The sequence below is a fragment of the Pteropus medius genome, unplaced genomic scaffold, assembly GCF_902729225.1.
Source record: "Pteropus medius unplaced genomic scaffold, Ma_sr-lr_union100, whole genome shotgun sequence".
NCBI classification, from domain to species: domain Eukaryota; kingdom Metazoa; phylum Chordata; class Mammalia; order Chiroptera; family Pteropodidae; genus Pteropus; species Pteropus medius.
Genome location: NW_024342467.1, coordinates 20,477,373 through 20,503,331, shown reverse-complemented (window position 1 = coordinate 20,503,331; position 25,959 = coordinate 20,477,373). Strand labels below are relative to the sequence as shown.

The 25,959-nt window shown below is 45.3% G+C and overlaps 1 protein-coding gene across 3 annotated transcripts in view; it reads left to right on the top strand.

The window, feature by feature from the left end:
* The window catches only part of ELMO1 (engulfment and cell motility 1), a 455,772-nt gene that overhangs the window by 393,429 nt on the left and 36,384 nt on the right, over nucleotides 1-25,959 (top strand). For all 3 annotated transcript variants that reach the window (XM_039862767.1, XM_039862765.1, XM_039862766.1), the window contains exon 17: nucleotides 24,271-24,434. In XM_039862767.1, the coding sequence (XP_039718701.1) occupies nucleotides 24,271-24,434 (164 nt within the window). The remainder of the gene's footprint in view (nucleotides 1-24,270; nucleotides 24,435-25,959) is intronic.

Here is a 25,959-nt window from a genome sequence, read left to right as displayed (position 1 = left end):
AGAAATGTTACTCATTGTTAGCTTAACAAACCTATTAGTTCTATACGTGCGTTCCATCCTCTGCATTTGACTGATCTCCCTTTCTTTTTATTAATTAATGGATTAGCAACCTAATAGACCCACCACCCAAAAAACGTGGCCTTGTAGTCATGTGCTGGGAATGAGGAAAGCCCATTGGAAGGAGCGACGGTTAGTAGGAAAGCCCAGACGGACGCACACGGGAGGCACTGAGCTATGCGAGTGAGGTCCTCGGATGCCTGTGGTGTGCCCGCCTTGCTTGCGGTCTCTCATCATTCATCCTCCTTGACCACTTTAATTGCGATCATTCTTACTCATTATTACCGTCAAGAAAGACAGGTGGTATGACGAGAAGCTCTGTGAACATTTTCCATAGGAAATTTGTCATTAGGGTGAAGTGGTAAGCTAAGGCTCTGCCCTTTTTTTAAAGCTATCCTAAAAGACGAATGTGAAATGGAGGTTGTTAGATCTTGATTTCTGCTGGCAGCCGAGGGCAGCGTCCACAGCGGAAGCGTGTCCTATTGCCTGGAACTCAGCCAGCACTTCCTCTTGATACGCTCCCAGCAGAAGCAAGTTAATTACTAAGTCATATTCATGTATAAGACAGAGGTTTTCACATTTGCCTAAGTCTTTCTTGTTTCTCTTCTCTTTCCCTCTCTCTGTCAAGTCATGTTTGAGAAGATTTCTTAATTTTCAGAAGAAAAAGATCCCGAATCCAAGAATAAAACTAATTATAATGACAAATTGACCAAATTGAGAAAAATGACAAATAATCTGTAGGCTGAAATTTTCCCAAAAGCCAAGAATAAATAAAGTGTCTCTTAAAGTGCCTGGTGGAGGAAGCTAATAAAAGAACTCAATTATCTGTTGTTTGTTTCTTCAGTCTGTGATATCTGACTTTAAAAGGGGGGGAAAAAAGTCAAAATTTTAAAGATTTAAAGTGAAATAAATAGAAGTTCGTGAGCTTCTGTGAATTTGGCAGTTGAGAGAAAATGTATTCATAGCAAAATAGCTAATGAAGCTGTAGATTTGCTTTCGAGAATCGCACAGCTCTGTTTAACCTCCTCTCATGTTAAACTGCTTCAGTCGGACAACTGGACACCTGACTGCCTACTTATTATTAGCGTTGTTGTAAATTTTAACTATTTTACCGTAAATAGATACCATACTTTGTGTCCTTGAAATTGGCCTCATTCCCATAAAGGAACCAAAGAAAATAGTTAAGCAAGGAGCAAATATCTACAATTCCAGGTTTGATGGAGAATGGGGGATGATCCATAAGAAAGTGAGGGGAGGCGACTTGGACAGTATCAAGTTATATGCAGAGAGGTCCTGCCACCCACTGGAATTATTTGACCTTACCTGGGCACTTCCTAATAGCTAAATGCCCTAGAGACAGGTGTGACCCTTCCTCAGAGAACTTTCTCAGGAGATGTAGAACCTTGAAAGATAAGTGACTACCATAATTAGGGGAGTTTTTGTAGTAAATCTACTACGGTCTGAATATTTGTGCCCCCCCCCAAATTAATATGTTGAAACCCTACCCCACAGAGATGATGACGTTAGGCAGTGGAGCCTTTGGGAGGTGCTTTGATCACGAGAGCAGCCTCATGAATGACGTTAGTGTTTTTATAAGGGTCCCGCCGAGACCTTGAGCCCCTCGTACCATGCGAGGACACAGTAAAAAGACACCAGGTGTAAACCAGGGAGAGGGCCCACTCTCAACCACGCTGACACCCTGATCTCGAACCTCTAGCCTCCAGAACTATGAAAAATAAATTTCTGTTGTTGTTCATATGCTACACAATTCATGGTATTTTGTTAACAGCAGCTCGAACAGACTAAGAATCTAATCTGGTCCCTTTTTCCATTTAAGAAAATTTGGGGAATTGGTCTTTCTTGAAAATAAAGCGTTCTGGGAAACTCAGTTGAGAGTTACTGAATGCCTGCAGTATCCAAAACTTATACTTGACTCTTGAGCCAGGTGCCAGAAAGAGATGGCCTTGACCTAGCTGTCATGGAGGTCACAGATTAGGTATAAAGGGGGTATTAGTAGTAATAATAATAGTAAAAATAACAAAAACAGTGATTATTATTATTATTATTATTATTATTATTATTATATTTCATTAAGGTGCTGTTACTGTCCCCATTTCACAGTCAAAATAACTGAGGCCAAGAGAGGTTGAGTAGCTTGACAAGGCTACATGGCTAGTAAGTAGCAGAGCTAAGTTCTAAAGGCAGAAGGTCCGGTCCAGTGAGCCAGCTCTTGACCGCAAGGCCACACTGCTTCTCAAGGACACAGACATTGACATTGATCATGAAACGTGCTCGTATTATAAAAAGGGGGTTAGGTGTACAGAGAATAGAGTGACTCATCCAGGAGTCAAATAGGACTTCTCAAATGAGGTGACATTTCAAGAGAGGCAAGATGTTCAAGCTAATGGTGGAAATGTAAAATGGCAGAAACTAGATGGAAAGTTTTGTTCTTAAGTGAGTGTTTTGGAGAGCAATTTAATATGGATGTGTTTTATGCCAGGTTTTTTTTTTTAAAGCTCTGCATGCATAAAACCATAATGATCTATTGATATTCATTAAAGATGTACACACATATATATGCATGAATTTCATTATGTAGATACGTAAACTCACGTGTTGGGTGAGAGATTATGTTTTAAGATCTAAACCGAGGACCATGTCATAATGAAATTTTAAAGAACCACGTAGTTTTGGACATTTGCAGCGGTTGTCTTTAATATCTGCAAATCAGCGGAATGAGAAAATAGGAACTCTTCAGAGCTCTGTGAGGTCAGTCTCTCCCGGTGGCAGTGCCAGGTGACGGTGATGGCTGCCAGCACTGGGCAACAGGCCAGCCAACCAGTCAAGCCAGATCTCATTTGGATATAAGGAGTGACACATTTTATTCACTCTGTCATTCATTTTTATGGACTCGCTGACTCTTGTATTTAACAAATATTTTTTGAATAGGTCCAGAACCCTATATGTTGGCTCTTGCATGGGTTGGCCAGGGGGTGTTTCGCTTAGGGCGGAATGGCCAAGATCTGGATGTTGCAGCTAAGCTAGAGGGTGAAGTCTAAGGCCGGCCTTGAAGGAGAAAGCTATTAGACATTAGTCCAGGCTAGAATGCCCGAAGGTGAGAACCAAGCATCCTAATCAGATCACTATTGATGTCAAAAGGGAGTGGGAAGCTTCTGGTGCCCCACGGAGAGTTCCTAGTAGTGACACATAATAGTCTGAATGGTCCACTGAATCTATCGATTTCACACATTGCTTAGAGATCTAGCGATGAGAAGGGCTGGGACTTCAGGGAACGGGCCAGAAATGGCTAGGTGGGTGGTTTCAGTCATAGTCAAGAGGGCAACAGGACTCCATTCTCCTGAGAGCTGTAGACTGTAGGAATTCTCCCAGGCGAGGCCAGCATGATGTCAGAGCCCAGAGATAGGAGCCGGAGCTCCATAAGCCCTGGGGAGGGGGCAGTGCTCTCATAGGAGGACTGGACGCTGGCTTCGCTGCAACACCCATGGAGCAGCAGCAGCCTCGCTTCCCTGTTTCCCCCGCCCACCCTGCTTCAGGCACTGCGTGTCCATTATCGGATTCTCGCAGCAGCCCAGCAAGGTTCACGTCATTATCCCATTTCACAGATGAAAAGACTGCGACTCAGCCAGGAGGTGACAGAGCCAGGCTTCAAACCCTGGGCTCTCTGACTCAGAAGCCTACATTTTTCCTATTTTAGCAAATGCTGCTTCTCTTGAGCCAGTGCATCTGAGCAGCGCTGGAAGAGGCAGAGACTTGATGGTGCTAAGTGCTGTGGGAAATAAAATAGAGACATGAATGATTGTCTTAGTATTAACCAAAGGCTAGATCCTATGAGAGACATGATGATATCCCACAGAGACAGTTACATTCTCTGCCTTCTAGAGTCTTCCAACCCAAGGTGCACAGTTACTTGCTTCATTGAGCTGTCTGAAGAAGCAAAGGTGCTATGTTTGTACAAGTTATTTTTATTACAGATGCTAAATTACTATAAGTTAGCCGAATCATCCTCTGAATAAAGTACAGCTTCGGTATTCTTTTAGCCCAGGTGTTGACCAAATGGCTGAAAGAATGAATGAATGAATGAATGAGTGAATGAAGGCACGTTTGCTTGCTCTTATAGATTAGATTTCTTGCTATGGATAAACCAAAGGAAAAAATATTTTCGCATACCCCCCCAAAGCAAGTCTACTTTGTTTTGTGGGAGGCAGCAATTTATAGACCTATCTACACATTATTTTCTAAAACTCAAGTATTTTGAAAGAGCAGATGGAGTACCATACTGTATACACTAGTCATATATTTTGGAATATAATTCTTTTTGTGCAATTTGGTGCTGCTTTATTTAGCAAAAGCCGTTGAAGTTTTTAAAAGCAATGAACCAAAGAACATGAGTGGCTGAGATCACAGCAGACAAACCCTCGGGCACAATGCCAATGCTTTTCGAATTCTGCTCTACAGACCCCAGCCCATCGCCTCCCTCCTGCCCTTAGAGATGACGACTCACTTTGTTCTGGGGGGTGAGGGGGTAGAGCGTGGTTATCTGTGGTTCTTGTAAAGCCTTTGGGTGATTCTGATATGCACTGGTTTGAGAACCAGTCTTCTATACTCATATCGGGGTGCTGCTCTTAGTACCTCATTTACTTGAGCCCTTACTCATTTTCATCACTAAATTATTAAAGAAACAAAGGAAAGAAAACTCCATTCCATTTACATTTTCTAAGAGTCATGGGAAAAGCAAACAGGTGTTGGGCGACCCCTGTGTGGCCAGAAAGATTGGCTTGTAGATGTCATTAGATCTTCCCAGGAACTTGACAATGTTTTAAGAATTAATCGGCCCTCAGATGTAGAGTTGAGTTATGCATACTTTTCAGTTCACAGCAGGACTTTCCCCTTATTTTGCTATGGTTCCTTTTTACCCCTGCTTCCCACACTCACTCCACTACCCTGATAGAGACCTACTTAAATATGCTGGTACGAAGATGGGCAGGTTTCCTTATAAAAGATTTCTTCTTTTGTATGTGTATATTATTATTTACATAAAGGATAAATCTATAATTAAATCACTCTTAAAAAGTAAGAATTTGTTTATCTTTTCACTCGACGTTATATTTTCCGGTATATTCTTGCGTATACCTGTGTAGGCTTCCAACATTTGCATTGTGTTTCACTGTCTGCATTCACTGCATTTTCTTTGCATCTTTCCCAGTTGCAATGCACCCACGTCTCCTCCAGAGCTCCACTGTCACAAAAAACTCTGCAACCGACATCCTCATCTGTAGCCCTTGGGGACCTGTGTGAGTTATTTCTAGGATGCGGGCCCAGGAGCTGGATCTTGGAGGCGTATGATATGTGCGTCTCTAATCTCAGCTCGACTTCCTTGCTGGAAATAACACGTGAGAGCTGTCACTCTCCGCATCCCCACTAACACCTGGTTTGGACCACCTTTTAAGTTTGGGTCACTCTGATAGCTGGGAGGGCAATGCATTTCATCATTGTTTGGATTTTCATGCCTTGGATTTCTAGTGAGTTTGTGCATCTTTTCACATGCTTTTTACCCATCTGGACTTTCCCTTCTGAGAACCGCCTTTTCGTGTCTTCTATCTACTTTTTGCTTTCTTTTTATATTCTAGGTATTCCATTTCTGGTCAGCTTTAGATTCTGCAATAATTATATCCTAGTTCGTAAATTGTCAGATTACTATAATTTATTTTTTTGAACAAAAATCCTGACTATTTAATGTAGGCAAATCCAACCATTTTGCATCTTATGGGTAGCGATTTCAGGATCTTTTTTACGAAGTGTTTTCCCGCCCAGAATAAAGAAACAGGACCCCAGAATACCTGCCCGCTGTCACACTATTAGTTAGCAGCAGGGTTTGAAACTATTAACAATTAGCCATAAATTAAATCACAGTATTCACAACACTTTGAAAGCAGTCTAGTATTTCTCACAGTAAAAACATCACTGCGAGTTTCACTCAGAGATCTCTCAAAACTCGTAACCTGCAGCTTCTGTTCATCAGATTTCCCTGAATTTTCCTCTCTGCCCAAAATTCTAGCAGCGCCTCATTGCACTACAACCAGACTGACCGTAATTACAGTTCGGCCTTCATTAAGCTAATTACTACTTGTACTCAAACTGAGCTACTTCGCTCAAATAACACCATCAGCCAGTCTTTTCTCTGCCTTTTCTAGGAAAGCACAGGCTCATGTCATGGTTCTGTGTCCCCTCAGAGCTGCCCTCCTCCAGGAGCCCTGAGACGTATCTCGCACTGCAAGAGGAACTAGGGAGGGAGTGGAGGCTGAGCCTGGCCCTCCCCCGCCAATTTCACCCAGCCGAGGTCGGCCTTTGTTCCTTGTATGTATTGGGTAAAATGTAATATCCTATTTGAAAAAGGATTCCACTGCTGAAAGGGTGAGAGAGCATTGTCCTGGAGAACCAGGCTGCTTAATATAAACTGATATATTTTCATCCCTCTGCTTATGTTATATTTCTACACCGCTTTGCATTCTGAAAAACACATCTACATGATTTGAATTTATAAAACCTTGTAAGGTAGGCATATTTTAACAGCTGCTGCAAAATTTTCTTGTATTCAAAGCTCCATATTACAGCACTGTTCTGGCAGGTGGACTGAAGGGCTGTATGTCAAGAGATGGTAGGATGATCACCGGATGAGGTGGAAGCCACAGCTAAATGACCTCTAATCTCTCTGTTCATGCAAAGATGTTCTGACTGGAAATGATTCGAGAGGAAAGTAAAATTATATTTTTTTACCTACACTAGGCTCTCATCTGTTGGGGAGGTAGGAAGGGGGGACTTCACACGTGCTTTGAACACCTGTCACTAGTCACAGTGCTAGGTGCCTCATTTTATTTAACCTTTATAGCCACTCAGGGAGGGAGGTATTGTCGAGTCCACAGGAAAGGGGATGTAAGGTGACGTGAAAAAGCTGAGAGCCCAGAGCGATCCAGCTCCAAAACCACGCTCTTTGCACCGTATGAAGATGCCTCCACGTAAGCATCGCATCTTTAAAAACTAGCGCCCCAGATCTTCATTAAGTGTTGCTGTTTTTCGAAGGATGTTCTTCATAAGGAGTTCCTGTCTCACGCTGGGCGTCACGTGGGCAATTGGTCCTGTCCCTCCCTCTAGTCCTTACCTCCCGCTTTTGGATCAGGCCACAGCATCTGCCATTTCCAGCTGCACTGAACCTGCTTATCGAGGAGGTCACTTGCCGCGACTCAGCTGTGAGCATCTTTCTTGCTTTGATTTCCTGGGTTTCCAACACGGGCCCATGCTATTTTTGGTTTTGCCTCAGGAAAATCGGAAAACAGCAGTCCGGCCTTCTGCCTGTTCAAGTTGTTGATTCAGCTTGGCTTTCTCTCTTCATTCATGAATTCTTTCTGTGCCGCACGATCGAGAGGTCCTTCTCTCTTCTCAGAGGACACACATCTGGACACAAACGGGGCCAAAAGTGGTATCGGCTTTGGCACCTTTGTTTTCACTCTTCCCGTGAGAATCCTTCAAACTATAAAATCACTCTTTCCCTCTCCTAGGTCTTAAATAAAAGAATAAACATGTTGGATAACGTTGTTGAATGGTTTTATTGCAAATATGCATATAATATGACTGAGAAAGACAGAACAAAAATAGGAATATTTAATCTTAGCCTTTTATCACTAGGGCCAATGGTTTAGGAAACTGTGCTCTGCTCACTGAAAGCTGTCTGGGTTTCACAACTTGAACTTCTGGAATCTTGCATTTTACACTAAGAGGCAACTTCGTCAAATGTTCCTGATCATTCTAAAAGGAAGAATGTACATCTGTATGGCACTTTACAGTCCATATGTGTTATCTATTTTACTTTAATTACTCTACGGAATAGCTTTTATTATCTCTCTTTCACATAAGCAAATTCAGATGTAAAAAGCCTTAAAGTTTATAACAGAGCATTCATTTTGAAAAAGAAATGTATACGTAAGAGGATTTCGCAGAATCCCTAGACCTGACATGCGTAAGTCTGTAGCTTCTCTTCCCACCAACGATGCTGTGTTGATGAAGAAATAATGTGATACTTTGGGAGAGCTCATCCATGTGAAACACCGAGGTGAGACTGAATTATCGGGCAGCTGCTTACACTCGGGTCGGTGTCCAAGGGGCAGGATTCACAGAGCCAGGCAGGGCTTTATATTTTCCGTGTGAAAAATCGAAACCTCTATTTGTGAACTGGTGCTGTGATTCCCTTTCCTCTCGGGATTCCTACCCGCAGCTAACTGCTACTAGCCAAGCCCTCAGAGCAGCCACGGTGCATTCAGGATTCCCCAACCAGAAGAAAGGAGTGCCCACAATTCTCAACAGGCTAGGCAATATTCTCGGTACTGGGGAGTCACGTGGTTAATAGGAAGTGCCCTCACCCCAAGATCATAACAGTAGGGTGCAGGGTGGAGGGGACATTTCCTTAAACTAAATCTTTTAAAACAAGAACACCAGGGCCGTGATGGGGTGACAAGCCTGCCTGAGTGAAAGATGAGCGGTTAGCCTGTTGAAGTGGGTTGGGGTGCATTTCGAAAAGGGACAACAGCATGAAAGATCAAGAAAATGATCAGTAACCTGGTGTTTCTAGAAGGCTGGGAGGTGGTGGCCAATGAGACTGGATAATACAGGCAGAGGCCTCATGATGGAGAACGATCATTTTCCATGTTAAAGATTTTGGCTTTATGCTGCCGAGCCCCTGGGTCCACGTAGTCAGATTTGTGTTCAGCTCATCACATGGGTCCCTCTGTGGAGGAGGGAGGAGAGAGAAGCTAGAAGGCTCCTGACACTCAGCAGGCAGAGGATGTAGGAGTGGGAAGGAAAGAGCAAAGCCGAGGAACATTGAGAAGCGGGGGTCACACCGGAACCATTGGACACAGAGAGTGAAAAAGAGAAAGGGGTCCGAGGTGACCTCGTGGTTTTTGATCCAATGGAGGATGCTATAAACCTTCATAGGAAATGCCCCAGGAAGGACGGTTTTAAAAGGAAGATAAACTGAGTTGTAGAAAAGTTGTGTGAGAGGCCCTTATGTCTACAGACAAATCAGCTTGTAGATCACAGCTGGAAATGCAGCTTCTGCTCCGGTTCCCTTTAAATCAGTGATTCTTACGGACTTCCTCGTGACCAACTTTGAGAATCTGATGAAAGCGATGGATTTCCTGGGGCTGGAAAAACACACGTGTACCTGTTCATGAAACATGACACAGTGTCCGATAGTTCGAAGCGCTCCAAATTAATAACACTTGCTTTCAATAGGGCGTGGAGCTTAAGAATACAAACCTCTAATCTGCCAGGGCACAACGTTGAGAGACTGTCGAGTGCCTTCTACTACTGCTGTGTGATCGGAGAAGTCCAGTTGCAGCCACGTGGTTGGTTAGCAACACAGGTCCGTGGGAGATGAGCAAACAGCGGCGGTACTCAGAAGGCGTAGCTCGCCCAGGCTCCTTTCAACTCTTCTCTGCACTACTCAAATTCTTTTCTCACGATGCCAGCCTTTGTGTCATAAACTCCTCCCCAGACTTTCCTCCAAAGCAGAGCTAATAGAAGACATGTTGTTCAGACTCTGTTACTATTTATTGCATGTATGTGGTCTTTCTTGTCCCAGTTCATTATCGTCATAAGGTTGCCACGCTGCATCTTTCACTGGAGCCTCCACTCCGTTCGGTCAAACTCTGTGTGTGTCCAGAACCTGAGTCACTTTTGTTTTCACAAGAATAAAAATATTCTTCTCTTTTTACCTCCATCTTTTGATTCTTTTTTCCCACAAGTCTCTACACATTCCTCTGAAATAAACTTTTCCACACATTTTTTTTCTCCTGCTGAGCCTGGATGACACTCCTGTCCTCTGATGCGATAAATATTCCTTCACATCAAGAGAGTCCCCCAAACAGATACAAAGGTGTATTAAAGTATTCTGTCATTTAATATTGATTGAGTACATGCTATGTACTAGGTCTCCCTCGAGAAAGCCAGTCTAATGAATGAGGCAAACGTGCATTAATAAATTACCCACAGTGTGATCATTATGCTAATGGAGGTGTCGGATCCAGGAGGTCATATCTGGCATGCTCCATTATCCCTGTTCTGATGGGTTGAGTCGTTCAGACATTTCTTCAGCGGATATTTGTTGCACCCTTCCTGAGCAGACTACACAGCGCTGTGGAGGCAGAGATGCAGACAAATCTTGAATTTAAGAAATATGCACAACTTAACACAGATATATAAAGTAAGCTATAACAGAAGGTAGAAGTGACACGTGCCATAACTATGAGGAAAAACAAAGGGGAAACTAATATTTATTGAGTACCTACTATGTGTCAGGAATTATTTTAGGTGCTTTCATTTCTATTTTCTGATTGAATATTTCTAACTATGCTTTGAAGTATTATTCCCATTTTACAGAGGAGGAAATTAAGGCTCAGAGATGATAAGTAAGTTATCATAGATCTCCTTACTTCTAAAACTCATATAGTTCCCCCGTATATTGCCAAAGAAATATGTCAAAATAATGAAGTGAGAAAGAATATGACCCATTTAGTTACTACTCCGTGTTCCAGTTTTCTCTCGACATCCTTTTGTCTCCCCTGCCCGTCACGGGTATGTGTACACCCTGGAACTCCCTTAGGGTTTGTCCCTTAGCAGCTCTATTATTAATATTTCAATAATTTCAAAAATAAGTCCCTTTGGACGTGGCTTAGCAACTTTCTCCTGCCTTTCTCCTGTGATTTACCCAATCCCTGCCAACGTGAATCTTGGGGATAATTAGATGTGCCGCCTTTACAGGATGATTTTCCATGGCATGCCATCTTTATTTTTTTTGTAAAGTACAAGCATTTCTTATTCAGACATAGACATGGTACGTCCCTTTTCTTGTAATGCAGGGCCTATTGTGTCCATCTTAACAAAACTACTGACAATCCCGCCCTCCTGGTTTCCTTTACTGGGTGGGCATTATTACAGCTCAGATACAACTATCCAATATCACAGACGTTATGGGACGTACCCACTAAACGACCCAGATTTTATCCCCTTTACAATCTAACGCTTTAAAGACACGGTAGCTTCACCACGTTGGAAAATCACTACACGTCAGAAACAATTTGGATATCGAGATTTGTCACGCGACCTTCCTAGGAGAGACGTCTAAAGCAATGCTCATTTAGCAGACTCGCATCCTCCGCGTGGTACTTACCCAGCAGTCATCATTCACATTTGTTTGTTGGGTGCTAGGGTGATGAGCCGCCGTATTCTCGGCTGGGCCTGGAGCCCGTTTAGTTTGGCGCTAATTAATGATGTGCAGAGAGTGAGCAGTTTGCAGAAATGTCTTAGCAACCCAGTTAGCCGAAGACAAATAGCTGAAAGTTGACTGATGAGAGCTCAGGAGGTGGGCTCTTGAGAAAGGGGGGGACATTCAGGAACACCACTGTGACTTTTGGTACCCGAAGTCGGGAAGGGACGGGGTCTGCGGTAGACGATGCTTTGGGGTCTGGTTTCTTGAGGTGCTCCCCAGGGTGAGGCGTGAGGCATGTTGCTGGCGTAGTCATACAACTGCATCGTTTCCCTGGGCTTTAATTCTCACCATTTATATACATGCTTATGGAGCAACCCTGCTTCCCCGTCACCTTCTGACAAACTGCCCTTGTCTCGGTAGAGTATCTCGATACGTTCCTTTTGAAGATTTTATACCGGAAGAACAAGCATTTACAGCTTTACCTTTTCCTTACCGAATGAATTTTACACTGGGAAAAAAAAAATGGTTTTAAGTCGTGTTGATCTTGCCTTACGTACTTTCCATTTCTCGTTTTCCCTTCTTTCGTTCACCTGTTCCACCAGGCTGGTTTGGTGCAACAAGCGAATGAAACGAGAAGGAAATTTTCGCGAATTTTCTCCCTTTTGCTCTTTCTGTTCCTTGGGCATGGCAGTGAGGAAGAGGGACTTTGATTTTGAAGTCGGAAAGGAAACGTCTCAGCTGTCCCTGGGCGCTTCCCTCTGAGCGGCGTGCCGACCGAGCCTGGACAACACATTTTATTGTCCTTTCCAGAGCAGACTCTCTCCCTGTTGCTACCAGCAACCTGGCAGAGAACCCCTCTGAAGTCCCATTGGCAACTCCTGGCCAGGGACTTCAGGACTATCTATTTCCTAAAGATTAATAGCCCCTTGTTAGAGGGCCTTTTTTGTCCCACTAGCCCATCCAAAATGCTCAATTCAAAAGGTCCACAGATGCCCAAATCCACGTAGGGGGAGAAAATGCAGAGAGATGGGAAGATGCGCCCAAGGTTACACAGGAGGCGCCTCGACAACAAAGATGCAAAGCCAGGTGGGCACTGGGTGTCCTGGCTTAGCTATCAGTCTTTGGTTTTATCACTTCCTTCCTCTGCTCAAAGATCTTAAATCTCAAAGATCTTAGATTTTAATTCAAGGATGGGAGGCATGGTGCCGTCCAACCTAACATGTACACTTTTCTTAAGTAAGAAATTGAGAACTGTCATAGCGTAGTTTACCTTTTTTTAAAAAGCTTGATTTCATTGTCTCACTTTACATGATGCATGCCTTTTTTTTCCTTTCTTTCACATTTTATCTTTCTTTAAAAAATAACAAAACCTAATAGAATATTGACTCTTTAATATCTCTGAACTCTATTACAAATTATATTCTTTAGGAAATCATTTCTTTTGTTTTTATTAAACAAGTAGCAAGAGCATTTGTGTTACAGCAATAAACAATTACTTCTAAAAAAAAAAAAAAGAAATTACTCTCACCCCAGTTATAATTCTAAGTTCCTTCAACACTGGTTACAGTCAGAAATATTTTTCCCAGAGTTAAGAAATCATTAAAAAGAAGGAAAAAAGGTGACCGTGGTCAATATCCAAAGGTCTGTAATTTGACCTAGGTGACCTATGTCTGTCCGCTAGTTCATTCATTCGACAAATGTGTCACGTCCTCCTGAGCATTTGGCGCTCTTCCAGGGCCTGTGACTGTCTCCTGCGGCAGACCGTACACCAATTCCAGAGGTGCAAGGGCTGACTTTGATCACCAAGGTGGCGAGTGACTTAGAGATACTGTTTAGATGTTGCAGTAAACAACTTTCACAAAAATGTACAATTGAACCCAAATTTGAGCACCGTAAGGACTTGGGCTCATCCTCAAAGAAGCTTTGGTTAGGGGGCACTGGGACTTTTAAGAAAATCTAAACCAAAGCGATTCAATAGTTGAAGGTGTTGGGTAAGATGGACTACTGCCCATAACATCAGGTCCTCCAGAGGTGGGAGATGGGCACTGGCAATGCCCAGCTCGGTCGGTTGGTACTTGCTGCCTGCAGGGTTCACCAGGGAAGAAAACGCCGTAATAGATAGTGATGACTGACATTGACATGGTACGGGGGAATGATGGTATATGTGCCACATAATTGCCACCTCTGCTGTTTCTTCCTAAAGACCCATCATTAAGGGAAGGGACCACATTTAGATGAAAGCACGATGGATTCCTGGAAACCATGGGAACAGCTGCTTTGATCCAGCTGTGAGGCATAGAGTGGATGAGCAGAAAAGAAAAGGGATTGAGTGGGAAACCACAAGAACCATTCCAGATCTTCCTTGGGTCGCACTGGCTCTAAACCACCAAATGACTGTCAGGATTTCGCAGAATCAGAGAACTCTGATTCTGGGCCGTTTTGATCATCTGAGCTTTGTGGCTATGGTGGTCGACAGGTTCTCCTTTAAAGAAAATAAATGGCTCACAATTACTTTAGCTTAGAAAGGGCTCTGCTGCCCTGGGACTCTGTGATGACCAGCCGTGGAAAAGAAAAGGCCTGGGGATTTATGTGGGGCCCCACTTTACAACCATCTGGGAGAAATGCCGCCAGACATTGGGATAGCGTCGTGTTAACCAGGGTTCACCTGTCACTGCTACTGTCATAAACCCTCTTTCCTCTGCTTAACATTATCACAGGGATTCGACCCCAGCCTTTATAAGACTCCCTAGAAATCATTTTGTTAACATATAACTGAGAACTAAAATCTAGTTGACCTTCGGTTTACTGGACTGAGGGGGAAATATTCCAGGTGTGAGAGATTGTAAAACCCACTAGCGATAAAAAGACAAATGAGGTAAGTCTCTTCTTTCAAAGAGCTCAAGTTCCAACTGGGAGACCGGCTGGAAGAGAGAATTTCAGCTGCACTCTGAGAAGTACAGTCATTTATGGCAGGTTAATAACAGAAACATATTTGTGTGCACAAAAGCCAGTGGCATGCTCAATGCTCACTTTGTTTTCTCTGTCCCCAAATTATACTGACAGCCCATACCCATAACAGCGCTCGTTGAGGTCTGCTGTCATTGTTTGTTTATGCACCTCCCTCTCCCTAACTGCCCTTGAGTTTCAAAGGGCTGAGCACTGGATCTAGTTCTTCACGTTGTTACCAGCACGTCGCCCAGTGATTGGCACATTAGATGCCCAGTTAGTGTTAGCCGAGCTAATACAGGATTGAATATATACTTCTAAAGTTTCTAATGCAATACCAGGGACTGACAACTTATTAGATAAAATTTAGAAAATCAAAACGTCTTAACCCTTAAGATCATCTGTTGATTCCGCTGGATATAGTTAGAGATTAAGATGCATGCCAGGGCGTTTTCAAAGTTCTCCACGAAGAACGGCCCCCTGAAGACATCACACTGTTATTTTGATGAGTACTGAAACGCGGAGACCATTTGAAGAAGGGTAGCAAGAACAGTCCTGTGTGTATCAGAGTTTTGGCCAGTGGGCTCTGCTAAATTTTAAGTCCCACTATGTGGCCTTCTCCCCTGCCCAATCTGTCTGCTGAATAGCATCACCGACACTTTCGTTTTAGTGACACTGTTCTTCCAGAGTGACCTGCTGAAGCAGTGATTCCAGTTTTCCTTGAGTCTGGCCACCTTGGCTGGATGCAGAGCTATTTTATGGGAGCCAGACTTTGCCTTTCCCACCTCAAACTCCCCATAGTCTTGCTTGAGCAGTTTGCTTATGCGAAGCTTATTAAATCTCTCCTCCAGCGGGGCAGATTGTCCCGTTTCCTTTGTCACTATTTAATAGCTTATGCAAAACGTGCTGGGAGATCTAAATGTGTGGGGCTTCAGGCTTCACCTTCCATGTGAAATAGTGGACATTTCATTCGTTTCTTAATAGTGCCTAACTCTAGAGTAGTTTGAGGCTGATTTATCTACGCCCACTGCTGTCTTTCTGTCCATTTTCCTTTTAGCTCAATTATTCACTCTACAAAGACTCATGAAACTGAGACTAGGTGCCGGACACATAGAGAGGAACTGGGTAGAATCCCACCATCCACGGAGGTTGAGACACCCTGTGGGAGAGCAACATGTGAGCAGACGATTACTATTCGCTCCTGTTTTTCACGCCTTTCCAATGAATGTGTGAAGAAGGGGCAGATGTGAGTCCATCTCAGATTTGTTGATAAACAGCCCACAATGTTTGGGGAAATCTGTGGATACCATTTATCCATCAACAAAGACAGTAGGGAGTTTCTCATCATTTAGCACCATATTTTTTGGCATTAGGATTGTGTAACTTTAAAAAAAAATTTTTTTCAGGCTCAGTTACTTCTTCAATGAAATTCCTCCCCTCTTTTTGGGGACCTTCCTGAAAAATCCGTTCACTCCCACCTACCTCCCCACCATGGTCAGCCATAACTGCAAGAAAACAGCATCTCCATAGCGACCCCCCAGTTGGGAAGACTTGCCCATTGGGTAATTCGTTCTCTGTAACTTTCAGAAGATTTGCAAAAGACGTTGCTTCCTACACCCATGCTTGGCTAAGTAGGGCTCAGTTTGGTAAACCAGCATCAGAAAACCAAAAGTAGCATAATTTTTAAAAATTCGTAGCCTTTCCCCCCGCAACCCTATGCGAAGAGTTTTTCAGTCTTATTTGCAAGAAAACCAGCTCCGTTGGTTTCTGCCTCCCTCACCATACATGGTCACCTGTTTTGACTGTCTTGTTTGACATGTTGGTTATTCAAAGCTGTGAATTAAATGCCACCCACTAATAAGATTTGCGCAGTCTCTGCTTGCTGGAGGCCGACCCCGTCAGGCACTGGGAGGTAGCTTCCTGTGTTGAACAGCACCCTCGATCAGCTAACCAGCAAATCTGGGCTGACTGCTGTGTCGATTAGGCTCCCTGCTTCCATGGGGAAAGGAAAGTTGGTCACACAGCCCTTTGCGTCTCGTTTACTCTCCCCTCACGGGCAAGCTGCAGAGAGAGGCGAGCAGTCCAAACCTCGCCTTTCCGTCTCTGCTCTTGGGCTAGCTTCCTGATGATGCCAGTAAAAGTGAGAAGGATGTGGCTTCCATGACCATCGATCTTCGACAAACCCAGCCCTAATCGATTTTAAGATGAATTACTGGTGGAAAGGTTTATTTTTTTTTTTTTTACTGGCTATAAAAATGCCTTAAACCTTAAATTAAAATGCCTTCTGGTGAGGAGCAGGCAGCTTTAGTGCCGCGTATCTTAGTCTTTGAAATGTGAAATCACCCAGCCAGCATGTGTGTGGACCGCTGGGTCAGGCATTGTATAATGAGTTATTTGGGGCCCTAATAGCAAAGCTCTCAAAGCCCTCGATTTGGATTATGATCAGATTCTCAGGATGCTTGAAGCGGCCTGAACATCACTACCGGCTGCCATCAGGTTCATATTTTATTAGCAGCTAAAAGCCAAGGACGTTCTTGAGCAGGGAAACGGTGGTGCCGAGCAGCTAGCTGCCTGTCTAACTGCTCCAGTGCCATCTGAGTTGTTTTCAGGCTGAGTTTGAAAAATCACCTTTCCTACTCTCTCTAATAATAGTCCCCCGTCGGGTCCCCTGGACCCTTCGGGTCACTGCCACACACAGGCTTACCCGTTCAGGGGTGCCGCGTAGGCTGCAGCCCCGTGTCTGGGAACACGGATGCTGACTGCTGCCCGAGGTGTTGTGGGCTCATGGGGAAGACAGTGGCTGCCTTTGCTAAAGCGAGTCCCTAAGCAGCGCCTGATCCAGGTGGGCAGATGCCCTGATCCAGGCGAGTAGAAGCCCAGGGAAAGTGGTCTGGACCCCAAGTGGGGGTGGCCTCTCAGGGACCTGCTCAAGCATGCTCGGAGCGAACGGGGTCTCCTGACCAACACTTTGAGTCTTCCAGGTGAGAGCACGCAACCTGTCCATGCAGTAGCTGGTCCCTGAAGATCAACCCTTGGGTGACTGAGGGCAGGAACAAGCTGAGGTCTCAGTTCTTCCTCTATAAATGACATCTGGGCATTTGTGAGGGAAGAGGGCACGTCCCTTCTCTCTTTTCTTGGAATGGCAGCTTCGTAGCTGCTCCCTTCCTCCAGAGCCCTTGCATTGAGACGGGCAGCCCTCAACCCCAGCTGCTCATTAGTATGCCCTGGGGGCTTTGCAGAAACGTGATCAGTGTCTGGAACCCATCCCAGTCCAAATGAACCAGAATCTCTGGGGGCGAAGCCAGGCAAAGACACGTTTTGAATTTTGTTGTAGACTAAGCATTGAACAATAACTGATTTTTGAGGCTATTTCTTTCTTTTAATTAATTCAATGAGTGAAATCATATGGTTCTTGTCCTTTTCTGTCTGACTTATTTCACTTAGCACAATACTCTCAAGATCCGTCCGTGTTGTCGTAAACGGTAATATTTCATCATTTTTTATAGCTGAGTAGTATTCCGTGGTATGTCTGTACCACATCGTCTTTATCTCATCATTCATTGAAGGACACTTGAGTTGTTTCCACGTCTCGGCTATTGCAAATAATGCTTCAGTGCACACAGCAGTACATGTTTGAGGTTTAAACAGATGGACGATGTGATCAGATTTGCACTTTGGAGGAATCCGGCCTCTGTGAGGAGGGGCTGAAGGGAGCTGGAGGAGGAACAAGCATGGCCGTCCAGCTGGGCAGTGCTCCTTCCAAAGCCCACTCCAGTCATTCGCTTAGCTGGTCCAGTCGCCCCATGTCCCTGAACCCGTTTCCTTATCTAGAAAGTGGGGGTGGCCATCTTTAATCAGGACCAGGAGGTGGAGCACGCTTACCCCAGTGCATCGCGCCGGTCATTACGAGGCCACATCCGGCCGGCCCCTGTTTCGATTTTCCTCGTTTTACTAGAACACGACCACGCCCATGCATCGTCTTGCGTGTGGCCACCTTCACACCACCACGGCAGAGCCGACCGAGCTGCTGCGACAGGCACTGTACGGCCCGCAAAGCCTAAAATACTTGCTGTCTGGCCCTTCACAGGAGTTTGCCGACCTCTGCTCCATGCCGAACCGCCCCACAATAAATACAGAAAAGTTAAATGCTGCCGCCTCGGGCCCAGAGAGCACTTTTTTTTTTTTCCTCCCTCCTTCATCTAATACACTTGACACCCCCTCGGCAAAAACGCTCCTTTGCAGGGACCGGCCTGGGCACTTCACCCCGGCTGTGGCAAACCCACAAAGTAAAACCATCTCGGTTTCCAGAAGCTGTCCCGATTTTAAAGACCTCCAGGCAGGAACGGGGTGGCGGGAGCAGGGGTGGGGTGCCAGCCGGCATCCGGGTCAGTAATCATTCCTGCCAGCTTTCATTCTAATTTTCTCTGCTTGTATGGGCACTGCCGCTTCTCCTCACTTCTAACCCTGGAGAGGAGCCCCGAAAGTGCTCCCCGACCTCCAGGACATTATCCCACCTGCACGTGAGCACTTGGGGGTCTTCCTCCCCCAGACCGCTCTCCAGGGAAGACCTAGCCAACTTTTGGAGCTCGCGAACCTTCGCTCATTTTGCTTTGTGTAGAGAACATTCCTGGGAAGAAAAACGGCCCAGTCCCAAACCCCAGCAGTGAAAACTTTCCCACAGGAGTCATTATTTTTAAGCTGGGCTGTGTTGGTCTCTGTCTTTCCTGAGGCAGCCTTTTTTCTTCTTTGTGAAGATAAATCCATTTTGTGAGGTGCCACTGACTGGGTAAATCGATCCCCTTTTAATGGTCATGTCCAGTAACAAATACTGCAGTGGCTTCTCCAGAAACCCCACACCCAGCTGCAGACCAGCCACCTCTAGCTTCAGCCTTAAGAGGAAGCCCCAAGATGAAACCCCTAAGACACCATGTCGAGGCCACAGACTTTATTCTCCAGGCTTTGTAAAAGGGCACTTTGAAAACCATGTCGACAGTCTTATAATTTGGTTAGGAATGAATTTATTTGTTTAATTCTAGAGATGAACAGTGGGAGCCTGAGAATCTTTGTCATTGAACATGTCAATCATTATAACGGTCTGGAAGGTACTGCGTTAGGTGCTGTGGGCCACAATGCAAATAAGAAACAGTTCTTGTCCTCCAGGGATTTACAGTCTAGGCGGAGTGACAGGTACACCGATAACTAACCTAGCTGCCTTCTGCGACGTGACGAGAATCGCCACAGATGCCATACTGAAGACTCAGGCCTGGTACTGGACGTCGGCTGAGCTCGGCGGCTCTTCCCCTTGAGCATGCGCCAGAATCGCTCGGAGGGGCTGTTGCAACACGGATGCGGAGGGCTGGCCGCATGTGTTGTTCTGTGCCATTTTGTGTAAGGCTTTTGGGCAACACGCCACTGGCACAGTTCAGACTTTGCTGAAACCATCAGTCAATTCCAACAACGAATGCAGATTCTAAGAGCATGACTTCTGTGATGTCTGTGGCAGAACACATGCTGTAATTAAGAAGTTTGAAGTTCATTGATTTGCTGAGGCCTCTGCAACACTGTCTGTGGGGTTTTTCAAACAATGATTAAAGGTCTGATATTTTCCAAAGAGGACAGAGATCAAAGCTGGTGGTTGTGAGTGTCTTGATTTAATTGCACAAATGGGGCCTTAACAGACCGAATGCCATTAATCGTAGCTCTTGTAGAAAATGCTTTGCAAAAAAATGAGGAATGTTCGACTTATATAACTATTTGTCTTCTTTAAAAAATTGATGACATCTTTCACTGGAGTCATTTTCCTTGGTACACGGAGTGACAAGAGAACTTCTTGGGGCCAGTGCCAAGCAAAACTGTGAAGTGAAGTAGGAGAAGCCAGTCTGTGGCCCTACTGACCCTCTGTTCTATGCTGTAGAGTCACCACCTGCATCCTTTTCCCTGGGGCCAGGTGCCCTCATGGCATCTCCCCCGTCGTCCTAGCAACCTACTCATAGGAAACAGTCGATATATTCTTCAAACTGAGGTATAAGTGATTGTGAGTCATTTAAAGATCGTTCCGCTTATGGGTTCTTTCATCTAGCAGCGATCAACGTCTTAAGCTACAGGAATGAAGCCCCAACAGTGGATTTTAAGCATAAGATATAAGTAGCAGCTCCATAAGGGATTATCATCACTTCCATGGAAAGGTACAGCCATGAGCACATAATGAAGATAATTTTTTAAAGTTATTTCTTACTGAAGTTGCTTTACTGCTCCTGTCCAGCTTCTTTCTCCTACTTCTCCTGGATCGGGGCGACCTCAGTTTCACGAGCTTGTGCTCCTCCTGGCCTTCCTCGTATGCATTTGCGTGGACTTTTGGCCGCAAGTGGTAAGAATCCCATTAACACTGTTACACACACTTGTCCTTGCATCTGTGAGATTCTATTGGCAGCGGTCTCATTATCTTCTGCTCACCTGCATGTTAAAGGACTCTCGTACGGTTCTCAGTCTGAGGGGAAGACAGCAGGCTTCAGCTCACGTCAAGTCAGAAACGTCTGGGGAAGGATTCTGATCAGTCGGTTGAGATCACTTGCCCACTTGGTGGTGGGATCGTTGTATCTAGTCAGATGCGGTCTGGCGATGATCATTTCTGTGACAGCCTCTTAAGGAAACGCATGAAGCAGGGAATCAGCTGACCCTCTGAGCTTCTGTTTTCTGTTTCTTCATCTATAAAAGGAGGGACATGGAAATATCTCTGAAACTCTTTCAACTTTAACCTGAATCTATTTAAAAATCGCTCTTTCATTTTTGACATTCTAGTAGCTGTATCTTTATCTCTCTTATATGTCCTACCTCGCTCCAGCAGGTCCAATGACATTAGGGCTGATAATGATCTTGGCTGAACTCTGAGTTTCTCTGCATGGGAAACGGGCAGCTCCTATGGTGTCCCCTCACAGGAAGCAGCAAGGTGTCACAAGTCAACCTTGGCCAAATTCAACCACCGTTTACACCGCACAGTATAAGGAGGTCACGATTTCGAGATGTGTTAAGCACCCCACATTTAGCATTTTACCTGAGTAAAAAAAAAAAAAAAAGAAGAAGCAGATTAGGTGGAAGGTCAACTGGAAGTTTCTTTCTGCGATTTTTCTAGAAGCATGAAGCAATGATTACGTAGCTGGTTCTAATTCAGAGGCAACCCAGGCTCAAAGTGGCTAATATGTGGAAGTGTCCAAATTATTCATCTGTTTCCACACCATTGGACACCCATTCTTCTGTAAAACCCATATGATGTCTTCTCCTCTGAAATGCCTCCCCGCCTGCCAGCAAAGCCCACCAGTCCGGCTCTGTCGCATCCAGGCTTCTGTTGTAATGATCTTTGCCTACGTCTAGCTCTTATTAGACCGTTGGTTCCCGGAAGGCAGGAGCCGTCTATACCTTATTAATCTTTGAATTCCTAGTGACTCACCCGGTGTAGACTCATGATAAGTACTAAGTAATGTTTGCTGTGTTGACTTCACAAATAATGCTTCTCAAGGAACTTTTTGTTACTAGCGTCTATCAATGCAGTCTGATTGATGGTAAGCCGATAACCAGCTGAGTGAGACTGGAGGGGAGACCCAGCCATGGGCCTAGAAACTCCCTTGGGCCAGGGCTCTGGAGGACAGTTGCCTTTCCACCACCGCTGACACCAGCAACCGCTCCACGAAGCAGGCGTGGCGCACAGGTTCTCTGCGAACCGCGGTTCCTACTGGATAAAGCAGATCCGTGACTGAATGACATAGATCTGTCATCCCTCAAGCTTCCTTCTGCAGTTTCCTGAGATTTCTGCCGTTAGATTCCTTTTTTGTGATGTCACCTCCCAGAAAGCCCTACAAAAAATGCAATACGTTACCTTGCAGAGGATGGTGTTACCGTGGCTTTGAGTTCCTAAAAGTCAGAAGCAGTGAAGGAAAGACGAGGGCCGATATCGCTTGGAAATGAATTTGTTTTTCTTGTAGACACCTGTAACTCATCTCTCCCTCAGTTTAGCATTTTCGGTTGACCTGGGATTCCTGGGGGCACGGGGGCACTGCAAGCAGTGGGTGTGCAGATGGCTAAAGAGTCAGACACCTGGCATCCCTGAGTTAGAGGCCTCGTTGGCCTGTGGGTTCCCCTGAGGCCTAATCGGCACCTCTCAGGTTTTCCTGACGGTCAGTTTAATGTCCCTGCCAAGGACCATTAACTTTCTCGTTCTGCCCCCCAATGTCCTCTAGGCCCCTGGGGAGCACTAGACAGGTCCTTAGGTGGATAAGAGAGATGCGCACTGGAAAAAGAAACCTGAGCAGATTGCTTAGCAGCCTGCGCCATGAGCGAGGGGCAGCGCCATTCAACAGACTCAGCCAGCGCAAGGAGCTGTCAAGCGTTCGGAGGACATTTTAGCTGCCTAGCATTTCCCATCACCCAGCAATCGGGCAGATTTGAAAGTTCTGGTTTGCCACAGTCTTTTCCATGCTGTAAAATTGTTACCTCTATTACAGTAACATTTCATGAAAATGGCATCTCGGTGGGACTGGTCAGTGAGCAATTACTGAGTACCTACCATACATGGATTATTGAATGGAAAACTAATTAGAAGCCGTGAGGAGCGTCCTGGGATCACATCCATCTTAAACCGCTCTGCCTGTCCATCTGTGGCAGAGGGTAAACGGTACCCCAGGGCCGTTCACATCAGGTATATGCCGTATCCTCCATACTGGGCTATTGCATCCCAGAATTCAACTAGGTATGTGTGACCTTGGACAAGTCTTCAATCGTTCTCTCTCTCAGTGATAATAACACCTGCTCTACTGTAACGGAGGGAGGATTAAATGAGGTGATGAACAGTAAAGCACCTGGCACAGAATCCAGCATATAGTTTAGGTGCGGTTGTGATTTTTCTCTTATTTTTAAATTATTAAGCGCCCCGCCCCCTCCACCAAGAATGGTGGCATGGGCAGAAGAGTGCCTACAATCCTAGGTTTAATCCCAGCTCAGCCACCTACCACCCAGCGGTACGATTTCGAACTGGTTTTTAATGTTTCTTTCGATGCCTCACTTCTTCGCATGTAAATGGAACGATGATAATATCTGCCTTATAAGTTTGAGTGGATTAGCAGAGGGAGCATATATAGAGTGCCTAGGTAGTACTGGCACATAGTAGATACCTTGTCGATGATAACAGTTGTTTTTATCTGTAGCGGAAGGGAAAAAAAATAAAGAGCCAGCAGGTCTCCTGGATGCCTCTGTGTGTTTTCTGGTCTTTTCTACAATATATATCCTGTTGAAGATGAAACCACATTAATAGAGGCCATGGTTAATTACCTCCTTGTGGGCTGGATCTGTCCTGAGGTAGCCAATTACCAGATCCTTCTTTTGTCTTGAGGCTTCCAACGGGGTATGTCCATTCTAATTTAATAGACCTATTTTTTTTAGCGCCTGTCTCAAAGAGGCACTACCATGTGTGCACTTCCAAATGCATCATTCGTGTGAACACTCAGGCCTTAATTCTGTGGGGGAAGCATCCGGGAGGGGTGAGCGTGGATGTCAGTTCATATTCATTTGAACCGGTGCCAACCAAACTTCCATGGTTATTGTGTCTCAGCGATTTTCTCCTGGAAAAAAATAATGCGTACGCAGACTTCTAGCTGTTGCTTGGACTTCTTTCATTTTCAAGTTTGCATTGTCTACAGTGTTGGTTCGGCAGCCGTCACATAATCCACAGAGCCAGTGAAGCCTCCCACCCCAAGCCTCTCTACTCCCCATTCCATGTTAGTCAGCCCGTCTCCTCCCTTAGGGTTCCAACGGTACAGAAGAAAATGGAAGATGTGCATAATGGTAGTGTACTCTTTGGAAAAGCATGCTCAAGGTTTGCTCTGAGATTGCGTACACAGGGTTCATGGTCACGGAGACAGGGAGCCGTCCATTCGAGAAGGCTTTTCTGAATGGGCAAGGTCAACCCCAGAGAATCACGGTCTTCCTTTAACCTACAGGTAATGCAGGTGGTGAAGGAGCAGGTTATGAGAGCTCTCACAACCAAGCCTAGCTCCCTGGACCAGTTCAAGAGCAAACTGCAGAACCTGAGCTACACCGAGATCTTGAAAATCCGCCAGTCTGAGAGGATGAACCAGGAAGATTTCCAGTCTCGCCCGATTATGTAAGTCCCTGCCCCCCAACCCTTATCTCTTCAAAGGCTCTGACTCACCATTTCTAGAGTGACAGCCAATCACACAGCTGGGCTATTGTGAGCTCTTTATGAAAACCAACCAATGAAAGACATTCCAAAAGATCTCAATTCGGTTCATGAAGTCTCAGCAGCTCCTTGAGGAAGGCTGGGCAGGGTGGGCTAAGGGGGACATAAGGACAGGTGCCAGCAGAAGGATCTAACCCAAGAAGTGGCCCCGTGGGCTCTGCTCTGTGTCATGGCAGCTCGTGGTGCTCTTGTGACTGTCACCCTACCAGCCAAAGGCAGAGACGCCGAGGCCTCCTTTTGTAGGACTTTGCATCAAATGCCACTAGCAACCATTGCATGATTTCATGTATCTCCATCTTAAAGATGTTCTGAACCTCAGACATGAAGACTGTTTTGTTTGCTTCTTTTCTTAGAACTGGCCTGTTTATCTTCCCTCACCCTTTTCTAAGCCAGGTCGGTTTTGCTACTCTTATAATTTATAGAGAAAGAAATAGGGGGAAAGGGTGGGGCGTAAGGAAAGTGTCTCATCCCACTGGACACGGCTTCTTCTGCACTTGTGTATGAAGCCAGCTGACAACCGAGGTGGCATTGTGAAACCCAGCTTAAACCTCTCTGCCTGTCCATCTGTCCGTCTGTCTGTCTGTCTGTCTCTCTCTCTGATTCTTTTTCTTTACGCCGCTCTTTCTGTTTCTTGCTCTTACATGTTTGACATTTTTAATGTCTGGCAATTTGCTAAGCACCTCCTTAGGCTATTTCGCTTTCTCACATCCGTGTGAGATAAGCAGGTCCTGTCCCGCTTCAAGGACCGCAGTGTAGTCGACAGAGGGAGGGACCTCGTTCACAAGCTGAGGAAGCAAGACTCCATGTCCAGCCCACTAATCCCCTGGCTGATGCTTCATCTGCCCTACCAGAGTTCCTTTGCCAAGTGCAAGACAGAGACGAGGTTTAAAAAGGGGCACGGGTCTGAGAAGGACATAGCCAAGCTATGACATCTACTTTGTATTTGTTTTCAAGCCTTAAGAAGCACCTTTAGAAACCGCAGAGCAGAAGTACAGACTTTGATTGGGGGGAGGGGAGAGTTAGGCAGCAGGAACGAGAAGTGCTTCCTGAGGGTCCTTGGTTTGCGTCCTTGAAAATCTAAGTCACCCCCGCGCTGAGCACCAGCCAGCTTTACAGGATGCCACCCCCGGAGTTCTGCCTTGGTCCTCAGCTGGGAGGCAACATCCAGAAGTACCAAACGGGAAGCACTTCGGCTAAATGACCGACTCCTCAGAGAGACGGTTTCTCATTTGCAAGGAGGGACCGTGGTACCTCGCCCCCTTCCTGGGCCTGCAGTGCTGAAACACTGGATTTTACAACGTCTATGTCAGCAGACAGGTAAACGCAAGGTGGCTTTACTATGCCTTGACAACGGTTCTTAAAACCTAATGGGAAACTTAAGGAACCACTTCAGTTAAAGCCAACTAATTCCGAATTAATGTTTGACCAT